Source organism: Macrotis lagotis, chromosome X (assembly GCF_037893015.1).
Source record: "Macrotis lagotis isolate mMagLag1 chromosome X, bilby.v1.9.chrom.fasta, whole genome shotgun sequence".
Classification (NCBI taxonomy): Eukaryota; Metazoa; Chordata; class Mammalia; order Peramelemorphia; family Peramelidae; genus Macrotis; species Macrotis lagotis.
Window position 1 is genome coordinate 650,473,983 of NC_133666.1, and position 20,551 is coordinate 650,494,533.

At 45.1% G+C, this 20,551-nt stretch overlaps 1 protein-coding gene across 3 annotated transcripts in view; it reads left to right on the forward strand.

Annotated features, from left to right (window-relative positions):
* The window catches only part of PDE4C (phosphodiesterase 4C), a 38,411-nt gene extending 25,762 nt beyond the window's left edge, over nucleotides 1-12,649 (forward strand). For all 3 annotated transcript variants that reach the window (XM_074204801.1, XM_074204800.1, XM_074204802.1), the window contains 8 exons: nucleotides 209-396; nucleotides 829-927; nucleotides 1,762-1,926; nucleotides 2,314-2,413; nucleotides 6,037-6,191; nucleotides 7,057-7,179; nucleotides 9,119-9,301; nucleotides 9,744-12,649. In XM_074204801.1, coding sequence (XP_074060902.1) covers nucleotides 209-396; nucleotides 829-927; nucleotides 1,762-1,926; nucleotides 2,314-2,413; nucleotides 6,037-6,191; nucleotides 7,057-7,179; nucleotides 9,119-9,301; nucleotides 9,744-10,274 — 1,544 coding nt within the window. In that variant the 3' untranslated portion in view covers nucleotides 10,275-12,649. The remainder of the gene's footprint in view (nucleotides 1-208; nucleotides 397-828; nucleotides 928-1,761; nucleotides 1,927-2,313; nucleotides 2,414-6,036; nucleotides 6,192-7,056; nucleotides 7,180-9,118; nucleotides 9,302-9,743) is intronic.
* The last annotated feature ends 7,902 nt before the right edge of the window (nucleotides 12,650-20,551 follow it).

The following is a 20,551-nucleotide window of genomic DNA, read 5'->3' on the forward strand; positions in this document are numbered from 1 at the left end:
CACATCCTCGTAGGTTTTCTTCTATTTTTGCTAAATTTCTTTAAAATAAAAATTTGTTAAAATAGATGACTGGGGGAGAGGAGGATGAATATAGTGGGAATTCTAGGCTGCATAGGATCTCAGCAACAATATATTTGAAGAGGGTGTTGCAATGGTAAAAGGAGATACCTAGGCATTCCCCTGGGCTTTACCCACTGCCTTCCTTCAGATAAGCAGCATGAGGTGGAGCTCCCTTCCATGCCAGTGAAGGAGAAGGAGAAGGAGGAGAAGGAGAAGGAGGAGCGGCCGATGTCTCAGATCAGCGGCGTTCGTAAACTGACACACGGCTCCAGCTTCTCTGCAGCTGCCATTCCAAGATTTGGCGTTAAGACCGACCATGAGTCGCTACTGGCAAAGGTGCACTCTGGGTTGGGGAGAAAGGACATGGATGCTGGGTGTTCCCAAATCCAATCTCAACACTTTCCCAAGGGATTCTCCAGAAGGAAGAGCCCAAAGTTACTACCAGTAGTAGATGAAGTGCATCAGGGAGAGCCTGCCTTGCATCTCAGGGAGTTACGGGATTGTCAGGGAATTCAGGAGGGAAACCTCTTCTCCCTTCTCTGTGGGGCAGCTTTCTCTGCTATAGTAGAGTTGCCAAACAGAGTGGCCAGAGCTCTGAATCTGGAATCTGCTTTTCACCTTATTTACTTATTTATAGTAACCTGAGGCAAATCAATCATTTAACCTCTCTGGGCCTCAGTTTCCCCATCTGTGAAAGGAAAAATTGACCTAGATCTCCAAATTCATTGTTTTTATGAACTAACTCTCCTGGCCCACCCTCTATTTCAGGAGCTGAAAGACACAAACAGGTGGGGTCTGGATGTATTCAAGGTGGCTGAACTCTCTGGGAATCGCCCACTGACGGCCATCATGTACAGCATCTTTAAGGTAATGGACCCTTGGACTTAATGGGGCAGAGAATAGCTGTACCTGGCAGGGGCCTTGTCCCTCCCTCCTCCTGATCTTTTTCTTGGATTTGTTTGTTGTTGTTTGTTGTTGTTTGGCTAGGCAGTGGGGTTAAGTGACTTGCCCAAGGTCACACAGCTAGGTCATTATTAAGTATCTGAGGTCGGATTTGAACTCAGGTCCTCCTGACTCCAGGGCTGGTGCTCTATCCACTGCACCACTTGGCTGCCCCCCCAATCTTTATGTCACCTCCAGACACTCTTGGAAGCTCAGAATTCCCTCCCTGGATGGGAATCCCTTCTACCTCACCCTCACAAATCCCGCTGAGCCAGATCATATTTCCTCTCAAGACAACCTAAAACTTTGGGAGACAGCTCTTATTTGCCAGGTCCCAAATCGGGAATTCAAAATTATGCAGTCCCTGCCTTCATGGAGATGAAGGGATGGGCGGAGTGCTGAACCTGGGGTACCATCGTCTCTTAGCTGGGTGACCTCGGAGCCAGTCTTTCAACCTCGCAAGCAAGGCCTCAGTTTCCTCATCTGTAAAATGAAGAGAATAATCCCTACCTCTCAGGGCCGTTGTAAGGGCTAAATGAAATAATATTTGTAAACTGCTTTGCAAAACTTTTAAGTAATATGTCAGCTATTACTATTATTATTGCTAGGTCCCTCCCAGCCCTAAATCTGCTATTATATGATCTCTCTCAGTCTCAGTTTTCCCATCTGTAAAATGGAAGATTTGGACCATTTATCTTGAAGGCTCTTCCAGTTTCAAAACCTCTGACTCAGTTTCCTCTCTCTCACTCTCACCCCCAGGAACGGGACTTGCTAAAAACCTTCCAAATCCCAGTGGACACACTGATCACTTACCTGCTGACCCTGGAAGACCATTATCATGCTGATGTGGCCTATCACAACAGCATCCACGCAGCAGATGTGGCCCAGTCTACCCATGTGCTTCTGTCTACACCAGCGCTTGAGGTTTGAGGACAAGGGAAAGGGAAGCCCCCAGAGCTCCAACCCAACTGAGCCAGCTCCCAAGGCCTCTGAGATAATATTTGTAAAGTGCTTAGCATAGTCCTGGCAAATAGTAAATACTTCATAAATGATTTTTCCCTCCCTTCTCTCCTTCCTTCCTTTGTTCCCACTGACTCCCACCTTGCACCCCAACCCCACCCCAGGCCCATCTGGAACAAAAGTCACAGAACTAGAGAGGGAAGAGGGAAACGGAGCCCAGCTGAGTCTGGGGAGTTGTTCTGTTGGCTCAGGGGCACTCCCTTCATGGATCTGGATTCCACAGTGGGTATGGGTTCTTTCCCCAACCATCATCTGCTATCCCCCTGCCAACAATCCTGTATCTGTTTCAAGGCTGTTTTCACCGATCTGGAAATCTTGGCTGCCATCTTTGCCAGTGCCATCCATGATGTGGATCACCCTGGGGTCTCCAACCAGTTTCTAATCAACACCAGTGAGTAGAGACTGTGCCTTGTCCCCAAGACAGCCCAAGATCATGAAATGAGTTTGGGCTGAGGTTGGGGGGAGGAAATTGCCCCCACCTTGTTTGTGGTATTTGCTATGTGACCTTGGGAGAGTTTCTTTCTTTCTCTGGGTTTCATAAGATCATAAGATATAGAGATAGAAGAGACCTCAGAAATTGCATAGCACAGTACTTCATCTCACAAGAGGAGAAACTGAGGCTCCAAGGTGAGCAATGGCCACATGTGTCACCATATTCACATCCAAGTCCTCTGAATTCACATACTAATCTCTTTAAATACCGTGCCAGTCTGGTTTTTATATCCATAAAAAAGGAGTTCAGACTAGATGCTTCAGGCAAATTGGGCAACTCAGCCTCCTTCAAATAGGCTGGAGCTTTCCCCACTTTGTTTCTTTTCTCATGTCATTCCCTCCTGGTCTCTGCCTCTCCAATTCTACATTCAAGACCTAGCTTCAGAGCCTCCACCAGGAAGCCTGTATTGTTCTCCTCAGACAGAGGTCACCAAAGTAGAGGAGGAAAATTCACACCTCCTAGTGTGCCCCACCAGATTAAAATGTAATTGGGAGGACACCTGGGTAGTGCAGTTGGATAGAACTTTGGTCTTGGAGTCCAGAGGTCCTGAGTTCAGATCCAGAACCAACACATGCTAGTTGTGTAGGCTTAAGCAAGTCACTTAACCCTGATTGCCTCCCCCCCCCCAAAAAAAGTGTAATTGGGAAATATTGAACAGCATGAATTAAAAAATAGTAAAATAAAGAATATTACATTTTTTATTATTTATTTTTCCAATTACATGCAAAAGTGCTTTTTTACATTTATCCTTTTGCAGACTTTTGTACTGAGGGAGTCCTGGAGCTCTTTCAAAATGGATGTTCCCCACCCCTTTCTGTTTCTCTATGAGCTTGACCCCATCGAACCATGGTCTGTCTCCCATTGTAGCTCTACATGTCCTTGTCTTGGTCACCCCCCCCCATTGCCCACAACCTGGGAGAGCTCCCATTCAGATGTGATCTTATCTTCACCATCTCTGTCTGTTCAGAGCCCTACACCTCACAGGCTTTGGCGAATGCTGATTGTTAGATCTAGGAGAGACCTTTGACCAATGCTGGTTGTTAGATCTGGGAGAGACCTTCAAGCTTAGAAGAAAATTATCATAGAGAAGTGGGACCAGGTCTCTCTGAGCATCAATTTCCCCATCTATAAAATAAGGGGGTTGGACATATATCTAAATTTTCTGTTTTTCTGAGATCCATTGGCACAGGGAGCCTGCAGGTGAGGTGGGTGGAGAATCCCTAGAATCCTGTGCACTAAGTGACTTTCCAGGGGCAAGGGTCTTACAGGTCTTACAGGTCCCAAGGCTGGCTCTCTGGTTCCAAGGTGGCCTTGGATTCAGGAGGATGGGAGTTTGAATCTAGCTTTAGACACTTACTACTTACTAGCTGTGTGACCTTGGGCAAGTCACTTAACCCTGATTGCCTTCCATTGAGGGTCATCTCCAGTCATCCAGATTCATATCTGGCCACTGGACCCAGATAGCTCTGGAGCAGAAAGTGAGGCTGCTGACTTAGCACAGCACCCACTCACCTAAATTCAATTCACGTCCTTGTCATGGCATCACCTCCCTGATGTCGTGGTCTTCTTCTCAATTCCATGCTGCTTCTAATAATGATCATAATAATAATAACAAGAACAAGAAATAACATTTCTCTAGCGCTTCTAGTTTTGCAGAACATTTCCCTTACAACAGCCCTATGGGGTAGCTATGTCTATTTTACAGATAAAGAAACTGAGACTCAGAAGGGTTAAATAACTTACCTGGGGTCACATCAGAATAATAAACATTTATCTTACGACACTTTGGGACGTACAGAGGGTTTTTAATATATCTCATTTGACTCTCAGAATCCTCCAGAGAAGTAGGGGTCATTTATTGTTGTCTATTAATCCGATTTGATTCTTCACTACTACATTTGGGGTTTTCTTGGCAAAGCTGCTGTTTCCTTCTCCAGCTCATTTTATAGATGGGAAAACTGAGGTAAATAGGGTGAAATGACTTACTCGAGATCACACACAGCTAGTGTCTGAGGTCAGATTTGAATTCAGATCCTTCAGACTACTGCTCAGCCCTCTCTCTACGACATCACCTAGTAGCCCCTACATGCTATTAATAATATTAGCAGTTTAAAGATAAGGAAACTGAGGGTGGGAGAGGTTGAGAGGGTGCCTCTGCTCACACAGCTAGTAAGCATCAAATTTGGATCAGTCTTGGATTCAGGAAGTCCTAGGTTCAAATCTCACTTCTGACACCTCTGTGACATCAGATCCCTTTAGCCCCTACATATTATATTATATAATTATTCAAATCTTTATGAATTTTTTACCAGTCACAAGTCATTATAATTGATCACAGACACTATTTTCTTAAATTTTATTTATTTTGAGTTTTACAGTTTTTCCTCTAATCTTATTTCCTTTCCCCCTGCCCCCTCCGAAGGCAATCTGCCAGTCTTTACATTGTTTCCATGGTATACATTGATCCAAATTGAATGTGATGAGAGAGAAATCATATCTGTAAGGAAGAAACAAAGTGTAAGAGATAGCAAGATCAGACAATAAGATATCAGGGTTTGTTTTTTTTTTCTAAATTAAAGGAAATAGTCCTTGGCCTTTGTTCAAACTCCACGGTTCTTTCTCTGGATACAGATGGTATTCTCCATCACAGACAGCCCCAAATTGTCCCTGATTGTTGCACTGATGGAATGAGCAAATCCATCAAGGTTGATCATCGCCCCCATGTTGCTGTTAGGGTGTACAGTGTTTTTCTGGTTCTGCTCATCTCCCTCAGCATCAGTTCATGTAAATCCCTTCGGGCTTCCCTGAATTCCCAGCCCTCCTGGTTTCTAATAGAACAATAGTGTTCCATGACATACATATACCACAATTTGCTAAGCCATTTCCCCAACTGCAGGATATTTACTTGATTTCCAGTTCTTTGCCACCACAAACAGGGCTGCTGTAAATATTTTTGTACAAGTAATGTTTTTACCCTTTTTCATCATCTCTTCAGGGTATAGACCCAGTAGTGGTACTGCTGGATCAAAAGGTATGCACATTTTTGTTGCCCTTTGGGCATAAGACACTATTTTGTTAACAAAGTCTTTCCAATAAAAGTTCTCAGTGTCCCAGACAATTCTCTAATACCTTAAGAGAAAAGTTACCAACTTATATCAGAGAGGGAATTTCCACAATTTTGTGATGACTTTGGGCAACCCTGGATTCTCCAAAAATGTCAAATTAATAGCAATAACCACAACCACAGCAATAATAATACAAAAATAAGAATAGTAGATCACCTTTAAGATTTACCAAGAGATTTTCTCATAACAGCCCCAGAGAATGATGCAACATTACTTGCCCCCTTGAAAGAAAACCAAGACTCAGAGAAAGGAATGAATTTGCCCAAGGTTATGTAGTAAGTTAGTTGTAGGATCAGAGAACCGAATCTGAGTCTCCAGGTTCCCAACCTCAGGTCCTAGACTCCCAGGCCCCAAACCTTGCTGGGTTGGTAATGCCAGTGCTCCTGTACCTCTCAGACTCAGAGCTGGCCCTCATGTACAACGATGCCTCTGTCCTGGAGAACCACCACCTAGCTGTGGGCTTCAAGCTGCTCCAGGAGGACAATTGTGACATCTTCCAGAACCTGAGTGCCAAACAGCGTCAGAGCCTGCGCAAGATGGTCATCGATATGGTGAGAGCACCTTGGGGGCAGCTGACAGAACCCAGTTCAGGGGGTCCAGTGGACTAGGTCTGAGTCCCAGCTCTGGAGCCTGAAGAGAGAATCCTGTATTATCCAGAAAAAAGGAGGAATTTATACTACGTTGTCTCTAAGTACCTTCCCAACTCTGATCATCTGAGTTCTGTCTTCTAAAGGCTCTCCCAGCTCTAATAATTGAAGTTCTAGGTTCTCAGGTCCTTCCCAGCACTGATGTTTGGGGTTCTATGTTCTAAGGTCCCTTTCAGCTCTGAAATTCTGTGGTCTAAGGAATCTCAGTTCTGATCATTTAAGTTATATGTTGTAAGAGCCCTCCCAGTTTTGATGTTCTGTGTCCTATATTCTAAGGAGTCTCAGCTCTGATATTCTGTATTCCTTCCAACTATGATCATCCAAGCTCTAGAGTCTATAGGCCTGATAATCTAAATTCTGTGTTCTATGTTCTAAGAGTCCTCTCAGCTTTGATGTTCAGTGTTCTATGTTCTAAGGACCACCTAAATCTGACATTCTGTCTAGCTCTGATTTTTTTGTGTTCTGAAGGAAATTTCATCTCTGGCATTCTATATTCTAAGGGCCTCTCATCTCTGGTATTCTATGTTGCCTGTGTTCCAAGAGACCTCTCAGCCCTGACCCTGGATTTTCTATCCTAAGGATCTTCTACCAGCTCTGTGACACCCCTTTTTGGAGGTTAATAGCACTGGAAAGCTCCCAGGGCCCCTTGCTAGAACTGATTCTAGGAGAAAAGGGTCATACAGCTACATAGGGTTGACCCTATACCAGGGACCTGAGGTTTGGTCTCATCTAAAGTTCCATCTCTCCCTGTTCTTCCTTCCCTTGGCAGGTGCTGGCCACAGACATGTCTAAACATATGAATTTGTTGGCCGACCTGAAGACTATGGTGGAAACGAAGAAGGTGACGAGCTTGGGTGTCCTGCTGCTGGACAACTACTCTGACCGGATCCAGGTGGGCAGCCCTCCCAGTAGCCTCCTCCTTTTACCCATTCCTACCTTCAGGTATTTGTAGGGCTGCCATTGGGAGAAGTCCCAGAGAGGAGGAGGAGGAGGAGGAGAAAAAAAGGGAGGAAGAGGAAGTGTAGGGAAGGGGGAGAGGAAGAGGAGGAGGAGGAGGAGGAGGCAGTTACTAGGAGGCAAGTCTCAAAGAGAGTTGAGGAATTCCTTTCCAATGAAAGCTGAACCACAAGAGAATGGACCTCCCCCTTCCATTCTAGTGGGAGAGACAACAAATGTGTGTTCATAGACAGACAGACAGATAGAGAAAGAGAGAGAGAGAGAGAGAGAGAGAGAGAGAGAGATAAATCTGTGTAGCATAATATATTTTTATTATTCAGTCATTTTAGTCCAATTCATTGTGACCCCACTTTGGATTTTCTTGACAAAGACACTGGAGTGGGTTGTCATTTCCCTCTCCAGTTCATCTTACATATAGAGAAACTGAGGCACAGAGTCATGCAAGTATTGAGTGTCTGAGGCCAGATTTGAGATCAGGAAGATAAGCCTTCCTGACTCCAGGCCCCAGCATTCTTTCTACTGTGTGCCATCAGTCTGCCCTGCATAAATATATATTTATTAACTTATATACTATATATTTATTAGTTCATATACTCATATATTTTTATATACTTTATATGGCAGCTAGGTGCACAGTGAATAGAATACCAAGCCTGGGGTCAGGAGGATTTGAGTTCAAATCCAACCTCAGACACTTAATAGCTCTGTTACCCTGGGTAAGTCATTTCATCTTGATTGCCTAAAAATGGTGTGGGGAGGATTGGAAAAGCTTTTTGTGTCAGGGGAACTTTATCTAGGACTTGAAGAAAGTCAGGTTGGGAGGTGAAGAGAGAGAACATTCCAGGTTTGGGGGACAGCAGGAGAAAATACCCCAAGTTGGGAGATAACCTTTTATAAGGAACAGTAAGGAGATCAAAGCCACTGAATCACAGACTGAACAGGTAGGGAAAGACCAGGTAATGAAGGACTTTGAAAGTCCTATTGGAGCCTAGAGGTGCTAGGGAGCCGCAGAAGCTTCTTGAGTAAGGGAGAGGAAGAGGTCTGATATTAGACTTGCTCTTTAGGAAAATTACTGACATTTGAATACTATGGGGAGAGACTGGAGGTGGGCAGCCCCACCAGCAGCTGATGGCAAATAGTCCAGGTGTGAACTGATAAGGGCCATCCCAGGTCAGAGGAGAGAAGGGAGTATATTCAAAAGATGTCATTGAGATAGTCAAAAGGACTTTGTGTGGGGAGTGAGAGTCAGGAATCTAAGATAACCCCTAGGTCTCATGCAAGGTAATTGGGAGGAAGGCAGTGCCTGGATATGAAGAGGAGGCAGGGTGAAGGCTTGGGAGGGAGGAGAATGAGTTAGGCTTGGGCTTGTTGGTTGAAGAAGTCTTTGGTATGACCAGGTCCAAATGTCTAGTAGGCAGTTTGAGACGTAAGATTAAAGGTTAGGAGAGAGATTAAGAGTCATCTGTGTAGAGACGATCATTGAAATCATGGGAGCAGATGAGATCAGCAGGTGAAAAAGAAGAGAGGAAGAAGAATAGAGGCTCCCAATGGAGCCCTGGGGAGACCTCCTCCCATGAGTCAAGAGTGGATGTTGAGAACTCTGCCCATTCTGGCTGCTTTGCAACTAAAAGAGTCATAGAGAAAAGTTGCCTGGATCCCCAAAAGGTTATAGTTTGACTTTGCTCATACCCAGGTTTCTGTGTACCAGAGGTAGAGGCTATGGCACACTACTCATTGTTATTTTATTAGTATTAGTGTTTTCATCCTCCTCATTTCTTATGTGATCGAGGGGTTGGGGAGTTCAGCCGTTTTGAGGAGGCTGTTTGACCTTTCCTGGACCCCTGCCCTCTCTTGGCCCTCACCTGCTACCCCAGGTCCTGCAGAATATGGTACACTGTGCTGACCTCAGCAATCCCACCAAACCCCTGGAGCTGTACCGCCAATGGACAGACAGAATCATGGTGGAGTTCTTCCAACAAGGGGACCGGGAACGAGAGAAAGGCATCGAGATCAGTCCCATGTGTGATAAGCACACAGCCTCCGTGGAGAAGTCTCAGGTGAGACTCCTTGGGATGAGTAGCCTTCTGCTTCCAAAGAGCAAGGGGTGGGTGCAGAGGCTGTCTTAGATCTGGGGATGGGTCAGTATCTTGAAGGTCCAAGTTGGGTCTAATATGTCCTTGGCCGGGGGGGCGGCTAGGTGGCATTGGGGGGCGGCTAGGTGGCGTAGTGGATAAAGCACCGGCCTTGGAGTCAGGAGTACCTGGGTTCAAATCCGGCCTCAGACACTTAATAATTACCTAGCTGTGTGGCCTTGGGCAAGCCACTTAACCCCATTTGCCTTGCAAAAACCTAAAATAATAATAATAATAATAATAATAATAATAATAATAATAATAATAATAATAATAATGATATGTCCTTGACCCTGGAATTATCATTGGCTTTGGAGGGGTAGGACTGACTTTGCCTACCAATGAGGCCAATGCCTTCTCTCCACAGGTGGGTTTCATTGACTATATCGCACATCCCCTTTGGGAGACCTGGGCTGACCTGGTGCACCCAGATGCCCAGGAGATCCTCGACACCCTGGAGGACAATAGAGAATGGTACCAGAGCATGATTCCCCGGAGCCCAGACAGCAGTGGCGGTGGCGGTGATGGCAATGAAACCACCCTGGGCAAGGGGGCGGGGGCTCCTGACAAGTTCCAGTTTGAACTGACTCTGGAGGAGGAGGAAGGAGAATTGGACTCAGAGGCTGAAGGCCCTGGGAGCCAGGCCGAGGAAGGAGAAGAAGAGAACAGCGGCAGCGACTCCAAGACCCTGGCCACGGACGACTCGGAGTCAGCCGAGGTGGAACCACTGTCTCCAGAAGAGGAGTCGAGTCCTGAAGGAGAGAAGAGGCCATCCCAGGAGCCTGTGCCTCTGGATAATGAGAGGACGCTGTCCCAGGACAGGGTCAAGAGTCTGCAGGAGGGGGAGGAGGCTGTGGATCAAGAAGGCAACCTTACCTTCTACCCCCTGGGAACGTAACAGGCTAGTGCCTTCCCCCCTCCAGGCCTGGAACCATTTCTCAGACTTAAGACTTGGGTGGGGTGGGAGGGATTATATTAAAATCCCCCTCCCAACTCTCCCCTCTCCCACTCTGTGACCCCCAAGACCCTGATCTAAAAAACTAAACACCTGAGGAAGCATCCCGTTAAACCAGAACTAGGGCCCAGAGTCAAGCTGAAGTGCTTAGTCTAGGCCCAGCCAGTCCCCTGGTATCACTACATCTCCCCAGAGCTAGGGGAGGAATGGAAGGAAAAAGGGTGACGGGGGCTACAGTCTAGAGAGTGGGGAGAAAATGGAGAAAAGAAAATGATAATCACTTTCTCTCATAGTTGTCCAGCTATAGAATGAGCTGACTTAAAAAGAAGTGAGCTTCCCTGTCCAGTGGAGGGATCCAAGTAGATGGAGGTCCTCAAGGGGATTCTTGCTTGGAGGAAAGAGGGAAAATAGATGTGTTCTGAGGTTCTGTGATAGGTGAGTAGCCTGCTTCTTCAGCAAGGGATTCATTGAGGTCTCTGGGCCATTTTCCTCAGCTTGTAAAAATGTGGGTTGAATTTGATGATCTCATAGGCCCTTTCCAGTTCTAGATTCTATGATGAAGGTGGCTTAAAGCTTGGTCATAGGAAGTCTGGCCTCCCCGTTAGCTCTCAAGCCCTCTACCAACCTAGCTGAAAGTAGCTAGTGCCTTCCAAAGTAGAACTGAGAAGGGCATGTCCCTCCCCTGCCCACTGAAGTTAGGATCCTGTACCCTCCCTCAGGGCACAGCCCCTGGTATTGGAGAAAGTGCAGCTCACTCCCAAAACTCTGTCTTAAAGACTCGGGCTGTTCCAGACCCCTCTCCCCACCCTAGCCCCTGTAGATTGGAAGCTCCCCAAGGCAAGAAAACTGGTCCTATTGGGGAAGCAACGAGAACCTCAGGGGATGTCAGGGAAGGAAAGGGAGGAAGGAAGTGTCTAGGAAATGGAATTTGGCTCAGTGTTGAGAACTTCCTAAGCACCAATGATTAATTATGGAATTGACTGCCATGGGAAATAGTGAGCTCTCCATCACTGGAGGCCATGCTATCGCCAGGGATGTTGTAGAGGGGATTGGGGTTGGAGAACCAGTAGGAGATGCCTTGAGACCCCTTGAACCCTTCTGGTTCTGAGATGCTGACTTTGGGGTTGGGTAGGGTCAGAGTTGTTTGGCCCAGACCACGATTTCCCACTTTCCATACTATTTCCAGGAACAAACCCCAACTCCAGCCTAAGGAGGGGAAGTGGGGAGGGGAGAGCAGACACAGTGAGCACAAAAGCAATCCTCCCCCACCTTTCCTCCTGCTCCCCACCGGGTGAGTGGGTGTAGAAGCACCTTGGACACTGCCATTTAATTTATTTTGACACTGGCTCACATGTTTTTAAGACTCTTTTGTAGCTCACTTTTCTTTTTTAAGACTTGGTCACATACACACACACACACACACACACACACACACACACACACACCTCCAGGCCTGCTTATCCCAGGGGGAATCAAAGCTTTGGGATACCGATTGCTCAGACTGGCCTTTCCCCAGGACTGGGGTAGGGTGCTTGCTCCAGTGGGTGGGATCCCCTGGGGAATGGGGGTGGTGTGCCTTTTGGTGGAGTGGGCAAGTTAGGAGGCCCGTGCTCTAAGCCTAGCTCTGCCCCTACCTCGTGCACCTTGTGCAAGCCATTTCCTCCCTGGTGGACTCAGCTTCCCCCACCATAAAATTGGGGGGTGCAGGTTGAACTAGATTTTCAAATTTTTTCTGACTGGATTTAAGATCCTTCCCTGCTCTAACATGTCCTAAGGTTCCTCCTGGTCCTGACATTCTGGGTTCTAAGGTCCCTCCCAGTTCTTATATCCTCTATTCTAAGGTCCCTTCCAGGCCTGATATTCTCAGTTCCTAAGGGCCCTCCCAGTTCTATAATTCTATGTTCTATGTTCTAGAGTCTCTCAGCTTCAACATTGTAATGTATGTTCTAAGTTTCCCTGCCAGAATTGTATTCTGTGTTCTAGGAACCCTTCCAGCCCCATCTTCTGTGTTTTAAGATCTCTCTCAGCTTCAACATTGTAATCTGTGTTCTAAGGTCTCTCCCAGAATTGTAATCTGAGCTCCCTTCCAGTGTTGTGTTCTATGTCCTAAGATCTTTCTCAGCTTCAACATTATAATCTATGTTCTAAGGTCCCTCCCAGCATTGTGTTCTCTGTTCTAAGGTCTCTCTCAGCTTCAACATTGTAATCTATGTTCTAAGGTCTTCCCAACTGTGTTCTGTGTTCTAAGGTTCCTCCCAACATTGTGTTCTGTGTTCTAAGGTTCTGTTCTGTAATCCCAAGAATGACAACTAAACTCCTGTCTTTTTCTCTCTCCTCTCCTTCCCACCCCTATGTTTCTTTTGGAAATTCTCCTCAAGTCTGGGCTGGCTATTGCTGAGATTCCTCAGGGCTAGGGACCTCAATTCTGGGATGGGATGAGATGGGCCTGGCCTGGGGTCTTGGTGGAGGACGTTGCCTTCTTGTCCTCTCCTTCGTTCCCCAAGGCCATGACTCCTTGGCCAGGACCAACCACACTCACCATTGTCTTAGGAGAATCTTTGATCTTAGAGAAGCTGGTGGTTGAGGAGGATGGGATGGTCTGACCCACTGCAGGACTCTCTTGTTATGGCTTGGGGAGACCATCCCTTGCCTCTGGTATGTGTGTGTGTGTGTGGAGTAGGAAGTAGGGCATAAAGTGGGACGTGCCATTCCACCTGGCTTAGCAGAAGGACCTGAGGGGAGATTCCTATCCCCTAACACCCACCAGCTTCATCGCCTGTCCTGGCTGCTTTTCCATCTCTTGTGTGTAAGGTAGATTTCAGATAAAAGCAAAATCCTTGACAGCCTGACTGTGTGTGTTTTTGTCTGTCCCTGTGCATTTGGTCTGTTTTGACATCCTACCAACCCCACATTTTCCAGGTTCAAGCACAAAGTTACCAGTGCAGTTCAATAAACATGAAAGAAAATACCTACTGTTTAAGAGGTGCAGCCTCATCAGCCAAAGAGACCTTCTGATTCTTTCTCAGTACAAGTTAGGAGAAAAAACCCTGGACTGAGAGGCAGAAGATGTGTTCAAATCCCTTCCATGCTATTAACCAGCTCGGTGATGTAGGGCAAGTCACTTGGTCTCAGTGAGCCTCAGTTTACATATCTGCAAAGTGAAGATAATCCCTGCTCTAAAGACTAGTCAACATTTCACAATCATTAAGTGAACCTAAGAAAAATTTAAATAAAATGAATATAAAGTCCTACACTTAGGCTCAAAAAAATCAATTCCATGAGGTCAGAATGCTTAGAAAAGAATGATGTAAAGGAGATCTGGGGTTCTTAGGAGCTGTATGCTCAATAGGAGACACAAGTAACATGGTGGCCCTTCTTCACTCCCCTCCCCCAAATCTAATGCCAAATTATATTTTAAAAGGAAAGGGAAGTATTGTCTAGTTCTGGTCAAATAACAGCTGAAGTACTGAGTCTGGGGCAGCTGGGTTGAGTGGTGGATAGAGCCCCAGCCCAGGAGTCAGGAGAACTGAGCTGGATCTAGGACCGAACCCTAGGGGGAATTTGGATGAACAAATGTCCAGAGGAAGGCAACTAAACTAGAGACTAAACCATAGGATCCACTGATGTCTAGCTTGCAAAAGAGAAGACTGAGGCAGGATTGTGATCACTGTATCTGAAGGGCTTTCTCTGCATCAAGGACAGGACCTGGGCACTCCATCTCCCATTGCTGGGGCTTTACCTAGGCCATGCCTTGAAATGCACTCCCTCTTCTCCTCTAGCTTCTAGACTCTCAAGTTTCCTTCAAGGCCCCTCTCACCCTCTCATCTTAGAAACCCTTTCCTCCCTGACCATTAGTACTTTCTTCCAGGTTGTATGTTTGTGTTTGGTTGACATGTAACTCTCCAAGAGAATGAGACAAAGCTCATGCCTTTGTTTTTGTCTCTGTCTCTGGGACCATCAGTTGCAAGTATTTTTGAAGTGCCTATTTTTGAAGTTGACCTTAATTAAAGCCAGGAAGATCTGGGTTCAAGTCCAGTCTTTGACACCTTTTAGCTATATGACCTTGAATAAGTGCCTTAACCTCTTAGCCTTCTAATCAGCTCTAGACAAATTTTTTTATTGCTGAGTCGTTTCTGTCATATCTGATTTTTTGTGATCCCATCTGGGGTTTTCTCAGCAGAGCTACTGAAGTGGCTTATCATTTCCTTCTCCAGCTCATTTGGCAGGTAAGGAAACTGAAGCAAACAGAGTTAAGTGACTTGCCCAGGGTCACACAGCTAGTACATATCTGAGGCTGGATTTGAACTCAGAAGGACAAGTCTTACTGGTTCTAAGTTCAATGCTCTTCTGCCCATTAGCTGCCCTTGCAAGGACAAGGTGGGCTCACCTATATCAATGATATCACAAATTAATTTGCTTTGCCTACTCTCAGATACACAGTAAGTGCCTAATAAATGCTGATTTGGAATGGGTTACCCATAATGAGTGCTTAATAATGTCTAAAAGAATGACTTCATTCTGCACCTATTTGTATACCACCTCTCTATTGGGGTGGGGACCAGGGAACGTGGAAGACACCAAGAGAAGGCTTAACCTTTCTCCTCTTCCTCACATCTCCAACATCAAGCCTAACCAACCTCTTCTTGCCTTCCTCAATATCAGCTCATCAGTGCCATCCAGTGGCTACTTTTGTCTTATTAAATGCAAGAATCAGGAAGGTGGGAGGGAAACAATTGTCCTTTCAAATAGTCACTCAACAAACAGTGACAAATCTGGTGCCTTTCCAAAACACAACCCCTTAACCCCCAATTTAGCATCCTGGGAAAGGAAATGTTGCATAATGAGATGAACTCTAGACCTCTGCCAGTCAACCAGCTCCTTGGGTCCCTTTGGGTAACCCACTTCCCCTTTGGTTGGGTTGGGGAATGATGATCCCTACTCTTCCTCTCTCCCAACACTGACAAAGAACTATTTGTTTACAGATAAGGAAGTGCTTTGTAATCATGTAGCCTATGGTGGATGGTAAAAAGGTTCAGAGGAACTTGAAAGGGGGTGATGTCCTCTGAAGAAGCTTGAATCTCAGCATCCAAGGGACTGAGGTTCAATCCTTGGCTCTTCTCCTCACCTCTCTTGTGTGACATTAAACAAGCTATTTTACCCATCTAGGTCTTTGTTTCCTCATCTGTAAAGCAAAGCCCTAAATCTGTGATTTTCAGATTTGAACCCAGCTCTCAGTGACTCCATCTCCCAAACTACAGGTGATGGGGGTCAGTGACCAAAAGACATAATAATCAATTCAACAGTTACCACATGCTTTTTGTTTTTTTTTTCTTCCTGTAAACAAAAAAGAGTAAATGTCAGGGCAGCTAGGTGGCACAGCAGAGACAAACACTGACACTTGAGTCAGGAGGATCTGAGTTCAAATCCGGTCTCAGATACTTGATATTTGTTAGCTATGTGATCTTTAGCAAATCACTTAACCCTTGGGGTGGCTAGGTGTTCTAGTGGATAAAGCACCGGCCTTGGAGTCAGGAGTACCTGGGTTCAAATCCGGTCTCAGACACTTCATAATTACCTAGCTGTGTGGCCTTGGGCAATCCACTTAACCCCATTTGCCTTGCAAAAACCTTAAAAAAAAAAGCAAAAAAAAATCACTTAACCCTATTACCTTGCCAAAAAAAAAAGAGAGGAAATTACTTTGGAGATCTCTGAGGTCCTCCCCATTGGATACTCCAAGTTCTAACACATTATGTTCTTAGAGCTAAATAAATTCCAGAAACAAAGGCTCAGGCTACAGTGGCTTTTTGCTCAAGGGAGAAAGGAACCAATCATTTATTAAATGCCAGATGTAATATAATCTTCATTTGGTCCTCAATGCTACACTGGAAGGGAGGTATTATTATTATTAATCTGGAGTTTTTCTACAGTTGAGGAAACTGAGGCCAATAGAGGTTTAGTAACTAGCCCCAGGTCACATAGCTAATTAAGTATCTGAGGCTGGATTTGAACTCTGGTTTTCCAGATCTCAATACTCTATTCATTTCACCACCTGGCTGCCTCAAACAATCCCCAACAAACCTTTTTTTTTTAGATTTTTTTTTCAAGGCAATGGGGTTAAGTGGCCTGCCCAAGGCCACACGGCTAGGTAATTATTAAGTGTTTGAGGTCACATTTGAACTCAGGTACTCCTGACTCCAAGGCCGGTGCTCTATCCACTGCACCACCTAGCCGCCCCCCCAACAAACCTTCGAGGATTAAATATAGATCTATTGATATCCATTATGTACAAACCCTCTGCTAGGGCTAGATCAATACTTCTGGACTTTTTATTTTCTGTACCCCTTTGACAGTCTGGTCGAAGAAGACTCTGGATCCTTCCCAGAACAATATTTTTGAATATACAAAATAAAATGGATAGGATTTCAAAGAGAACCAAATATATTAAAATACAGATAGCAAAAGCAGTTGGGTTTTTTAAATCGACAGTTCCCAGGTTAAAATCCCCTGAGCTAGATGGATGTTATTATCTTTCACCCCAAACCACTTCCTTTTCCATGACTGTTCAAGATGCCACTGAGCTCTCAGTTGCCCTTCTTCATTCTTATTTCCCTTCCATCTCTGATCTACTGCTAATCCTGTCCATCTTATCTCATCTCTCTAAAGCTCCTTCCATCTGTAAATCCTGTGGTCCCCTCATTTTGTGCAGGCTCTGCATAGGATGCTCTGGGGATACAGTTTCTATAAAGGACCTACCATCTGCTTATCATCCCATGGTGAAAACTGTAACCCAGCCAAGTGGGTAGGCTACAATCACTCCCCAGTGAACCATTCCCCTCAGTCCTCCAAGGAGGAGCTACCCAATATCCAGGAAGCCTTTTAAGCCTTTGGTATTGCTATGGTATTCAAGCTCCCTATCTGTCTTTCCTTGCTCTTGCTATATCCTGGCCTGAGAAAGACCTTAGATTAAAAAGGCCAAGGTCTCCTGCCACATCCGGGCCATTCTGATCCAGATCTGGACACTGGACCAACAGAGAACCAGAAGAGAAAGTGAGATGGGTGACGTTGCACCACCTTCCCTCACATCTAATTCACTTGCAAGTCCCAGCATCCCCTTCCTGAAGTCATGGGTCCTCTTTGAGGACCAGAATGAAGGCCAAACAACCACAACTTAACCCACCACTTCACACACAAAGATGAGGACTGTCACTCAAGGTCCCTGCCTTGACCAAGATCATTATTTTTTTTTTTAGATTTTTGACAAGGCAAATGGGGTTAAGTGGCTTGCCCAAGGCCACACAGCTAGGTAATTATTAAGTGTCTGAGGCCGGATTTGAACCCAAGTACTCCTGACTCCAAGGCTGGTGCTTTATCCACTATGCCACCTAGCCGCCCCAACCAAGATCATTATTGATCAGAAGACCAGTTATTGTCCAATTCAATTGGTCCCTACTGTGTGCAGAGCAAAAACGAAAAGCAGGCCCTGCCTTAGAGGAAGATCTATTAATGTCAAAGCATCCAGTTTCTCTTTATAAAAGCATTACTTCCATGGATACTGAGTTGGTCTAAGATATCTTTGTCTATAAGTCTCCAAGCATTTTTTTATTAATAATCTCCTAACTTCCAGGCCCCGGAATAGACCTTGGAGGATTCAAATTAAAAAATAGGCCTTGTCCTTTGGGAGTTTATCTTCTACTGGGAGGGATGCAATATGCTTTCCAAATAAGTGAATATAGAATATTCACGAAAAAAATACCAAATTATTTTGAGGGGAAAGAGGGAGACAGTACTAACAAATGGGACTATTAGGAAAAACCTCCTAAAGGAATCAGACCTTGAGCTAAGCTTTGAAAGGGAGTTAGAGGCCCCAAGAAATGGGATTTTGTGGGTGGAAACAATTGTTGTTGGGTTGTTTTTCAGTTTGTCTGACAATTCATGAACTCATTTGGGTTTTTCTTGGCAAGGATACTGGAGTGGTTTGCCATTTCCTTCTCTAGTTTATTTTACAGATGAGGAAATTGAGGTAAAGATTAAATGACTTGCCCAGAATCACATAGTTAGTGTGTCTGAAACCAGACTGAAACTCAAAAAAAAAAAAAAAATGAGTCTTGCTAGTTCCTAACTGATCTGGAAAGAATAAGGTGGTCCATTTAGTTTCAACATAGGCGTGTGAGAAGGGGTGTGATCTGTGATCAGCCTGTGAAAGCTAAGAAGGAACTGGGTTGCGGGGTGCTTTAAATACTAAAGAAAGAAATTTGAGGCAGCTAGGTGGCATAGTGGATAAAGCACCAGCCTTGGAGTCATTAGTACCTGGGTTCAAATCCGGCCTCAGACACTAAATAATTGCCTAGCTGTGTGGCCTTGGGCAAGTCACTTAACCCTGTTTGCCTTGCAAAAACCTAAAAAAAAAATTGCAAGGAAAGAAATTTCACTTTAGAGACAATGGGGAGACAACTTCAGCTGTTTGGGTTTGTGCTTCAAGATTATTCATTTGACAGCTCCATGGAGAACGGATGGATTAGAAAAAAGGACAGGATGGGGATGTCAGGAGACCCACTGCATGAAAACCCACCTTTCCATGAGTCCTCCATGGAAGGGCTACCAAAGTTGATATTTCATGGACACCAATGTGGTAATGTCCATCTTCCTCACTATGCAACTGGCTCACTTCCTCTTCTGATAGTAATTTTTTTTCTAACAAGCATCACAGAAGACTTGGTGACATGTTGGCCTGCGATGACAGCTCCCACTTCTGGGGCACTTTACATGTTCACAAAAGCACTTTTTCTTCCCCACAACCTCATTCTGTGAGGTAGAGTGTAAGAGTCGTCTTCATTTTACAGATGGGGCAACTAAGTCTCAAGCAGCTGGGACAACTTACCCCATATATTAGAACTAGAATTCAAGGCCAAGTCCCCAGATCCCAAGTGTATCTCTCTTTTCACCTTTTCTCAATTAGTAGGAAAAGATGTGAAGAGATTACAGAGTCCGAAGGGACACGGGGCATATACACAAGTGAGAACAATTTGAATGTGCCAATTATCTATCCTCTTGGACAATTGTCTCAGGACTTCATTCAGCTTTACAAGTGCCTTCCCAATTCGATACACTCCTCCCAGACCTCCACTCCTCTCAGAGTGCTTTCTTCCTATTAGACAGTAAGCTTGCTGAGGACAAGGACTTGTTGTGTATTCCTAGAACCTAGTTTTTGGCCTCATCCATTAGCAAGTGCTACTTCATTAATGGTTTTTCATTCATTCAGGATCAAGTGTGGAAGAGATACAGCAAAGCTTTAGATAAAAAGCTTTAGGAAAATTTGAGGAGATGTCCATCAGTTTCTTCCAGTTTCTTCCCTCCTCAAGGGAAGGATCAGGGAAGACTTCCTGGAAGAGGTGATTCCTGAGATGGGCCTTGAAGAAAAAGAAGGATAGAATGCCTCAGAAACTGCCTAAGGGAATGCAAAGGAGGCATGCATCTGATAAGACAGGACCTTCAAAGTAAAAGTCTTTAGTCCAGACCTACTCTCCTTCCCTCCCAGCTGTAGAAGGTCCTTCTCTGGCTATTCAGAAAGCCATTTGGTTCTAGAGCTAAGCTCCGCATATATTAGGTGCTTAATAAACATTCCTTTAATTGAACTAAATTGTTGGCAAACATGAGACCTTACTCTGCAGTTTTTCCATTAAGGACTCCTTCCTGTGTGGCCTACCATATCACAAGCAATGCCAAGATGACTCGTCTGTTTTCCTAAAGAAAATAGCCCAGGGAGGGGAAGGAGGAAGCAGGGGAAGGAAGGCTTCTCTGAGGGTTAAGAAAGGTAGTGAAGCAGCTTGACCTGGGAGGTAGTAAACCTGAGTTCAAGTTCTGACTGTACCACATTGACATAAACAAGTCATTTCCTTATTAGGAGATAAGTGAATTCAGAGGTCTCTAAAGTCTCTTCCTTATCTGGAATTTCATGCCCTGAATATTCTGGAATGGTTTGCCCTTTCTTTCTCCAGTTTATTTTACAGATGAAGAAACTGAAGCAAACGAGGTGAAGTGATTTGCCTAGGGTCACATAGATAGGGTCTGAAGCCAGATTTGAACTCCAGGAAGTCTTCCTGATTCCAGGCCTGGCACTGTATCCACTGTACCACCTAGCTGCCCCTAACAAAGTAAAGGAGCCTAAAAAGGGACACAGGTCAGTAGTGCCCATAGGCATTGGCATGGAGGATCCCAGGAAG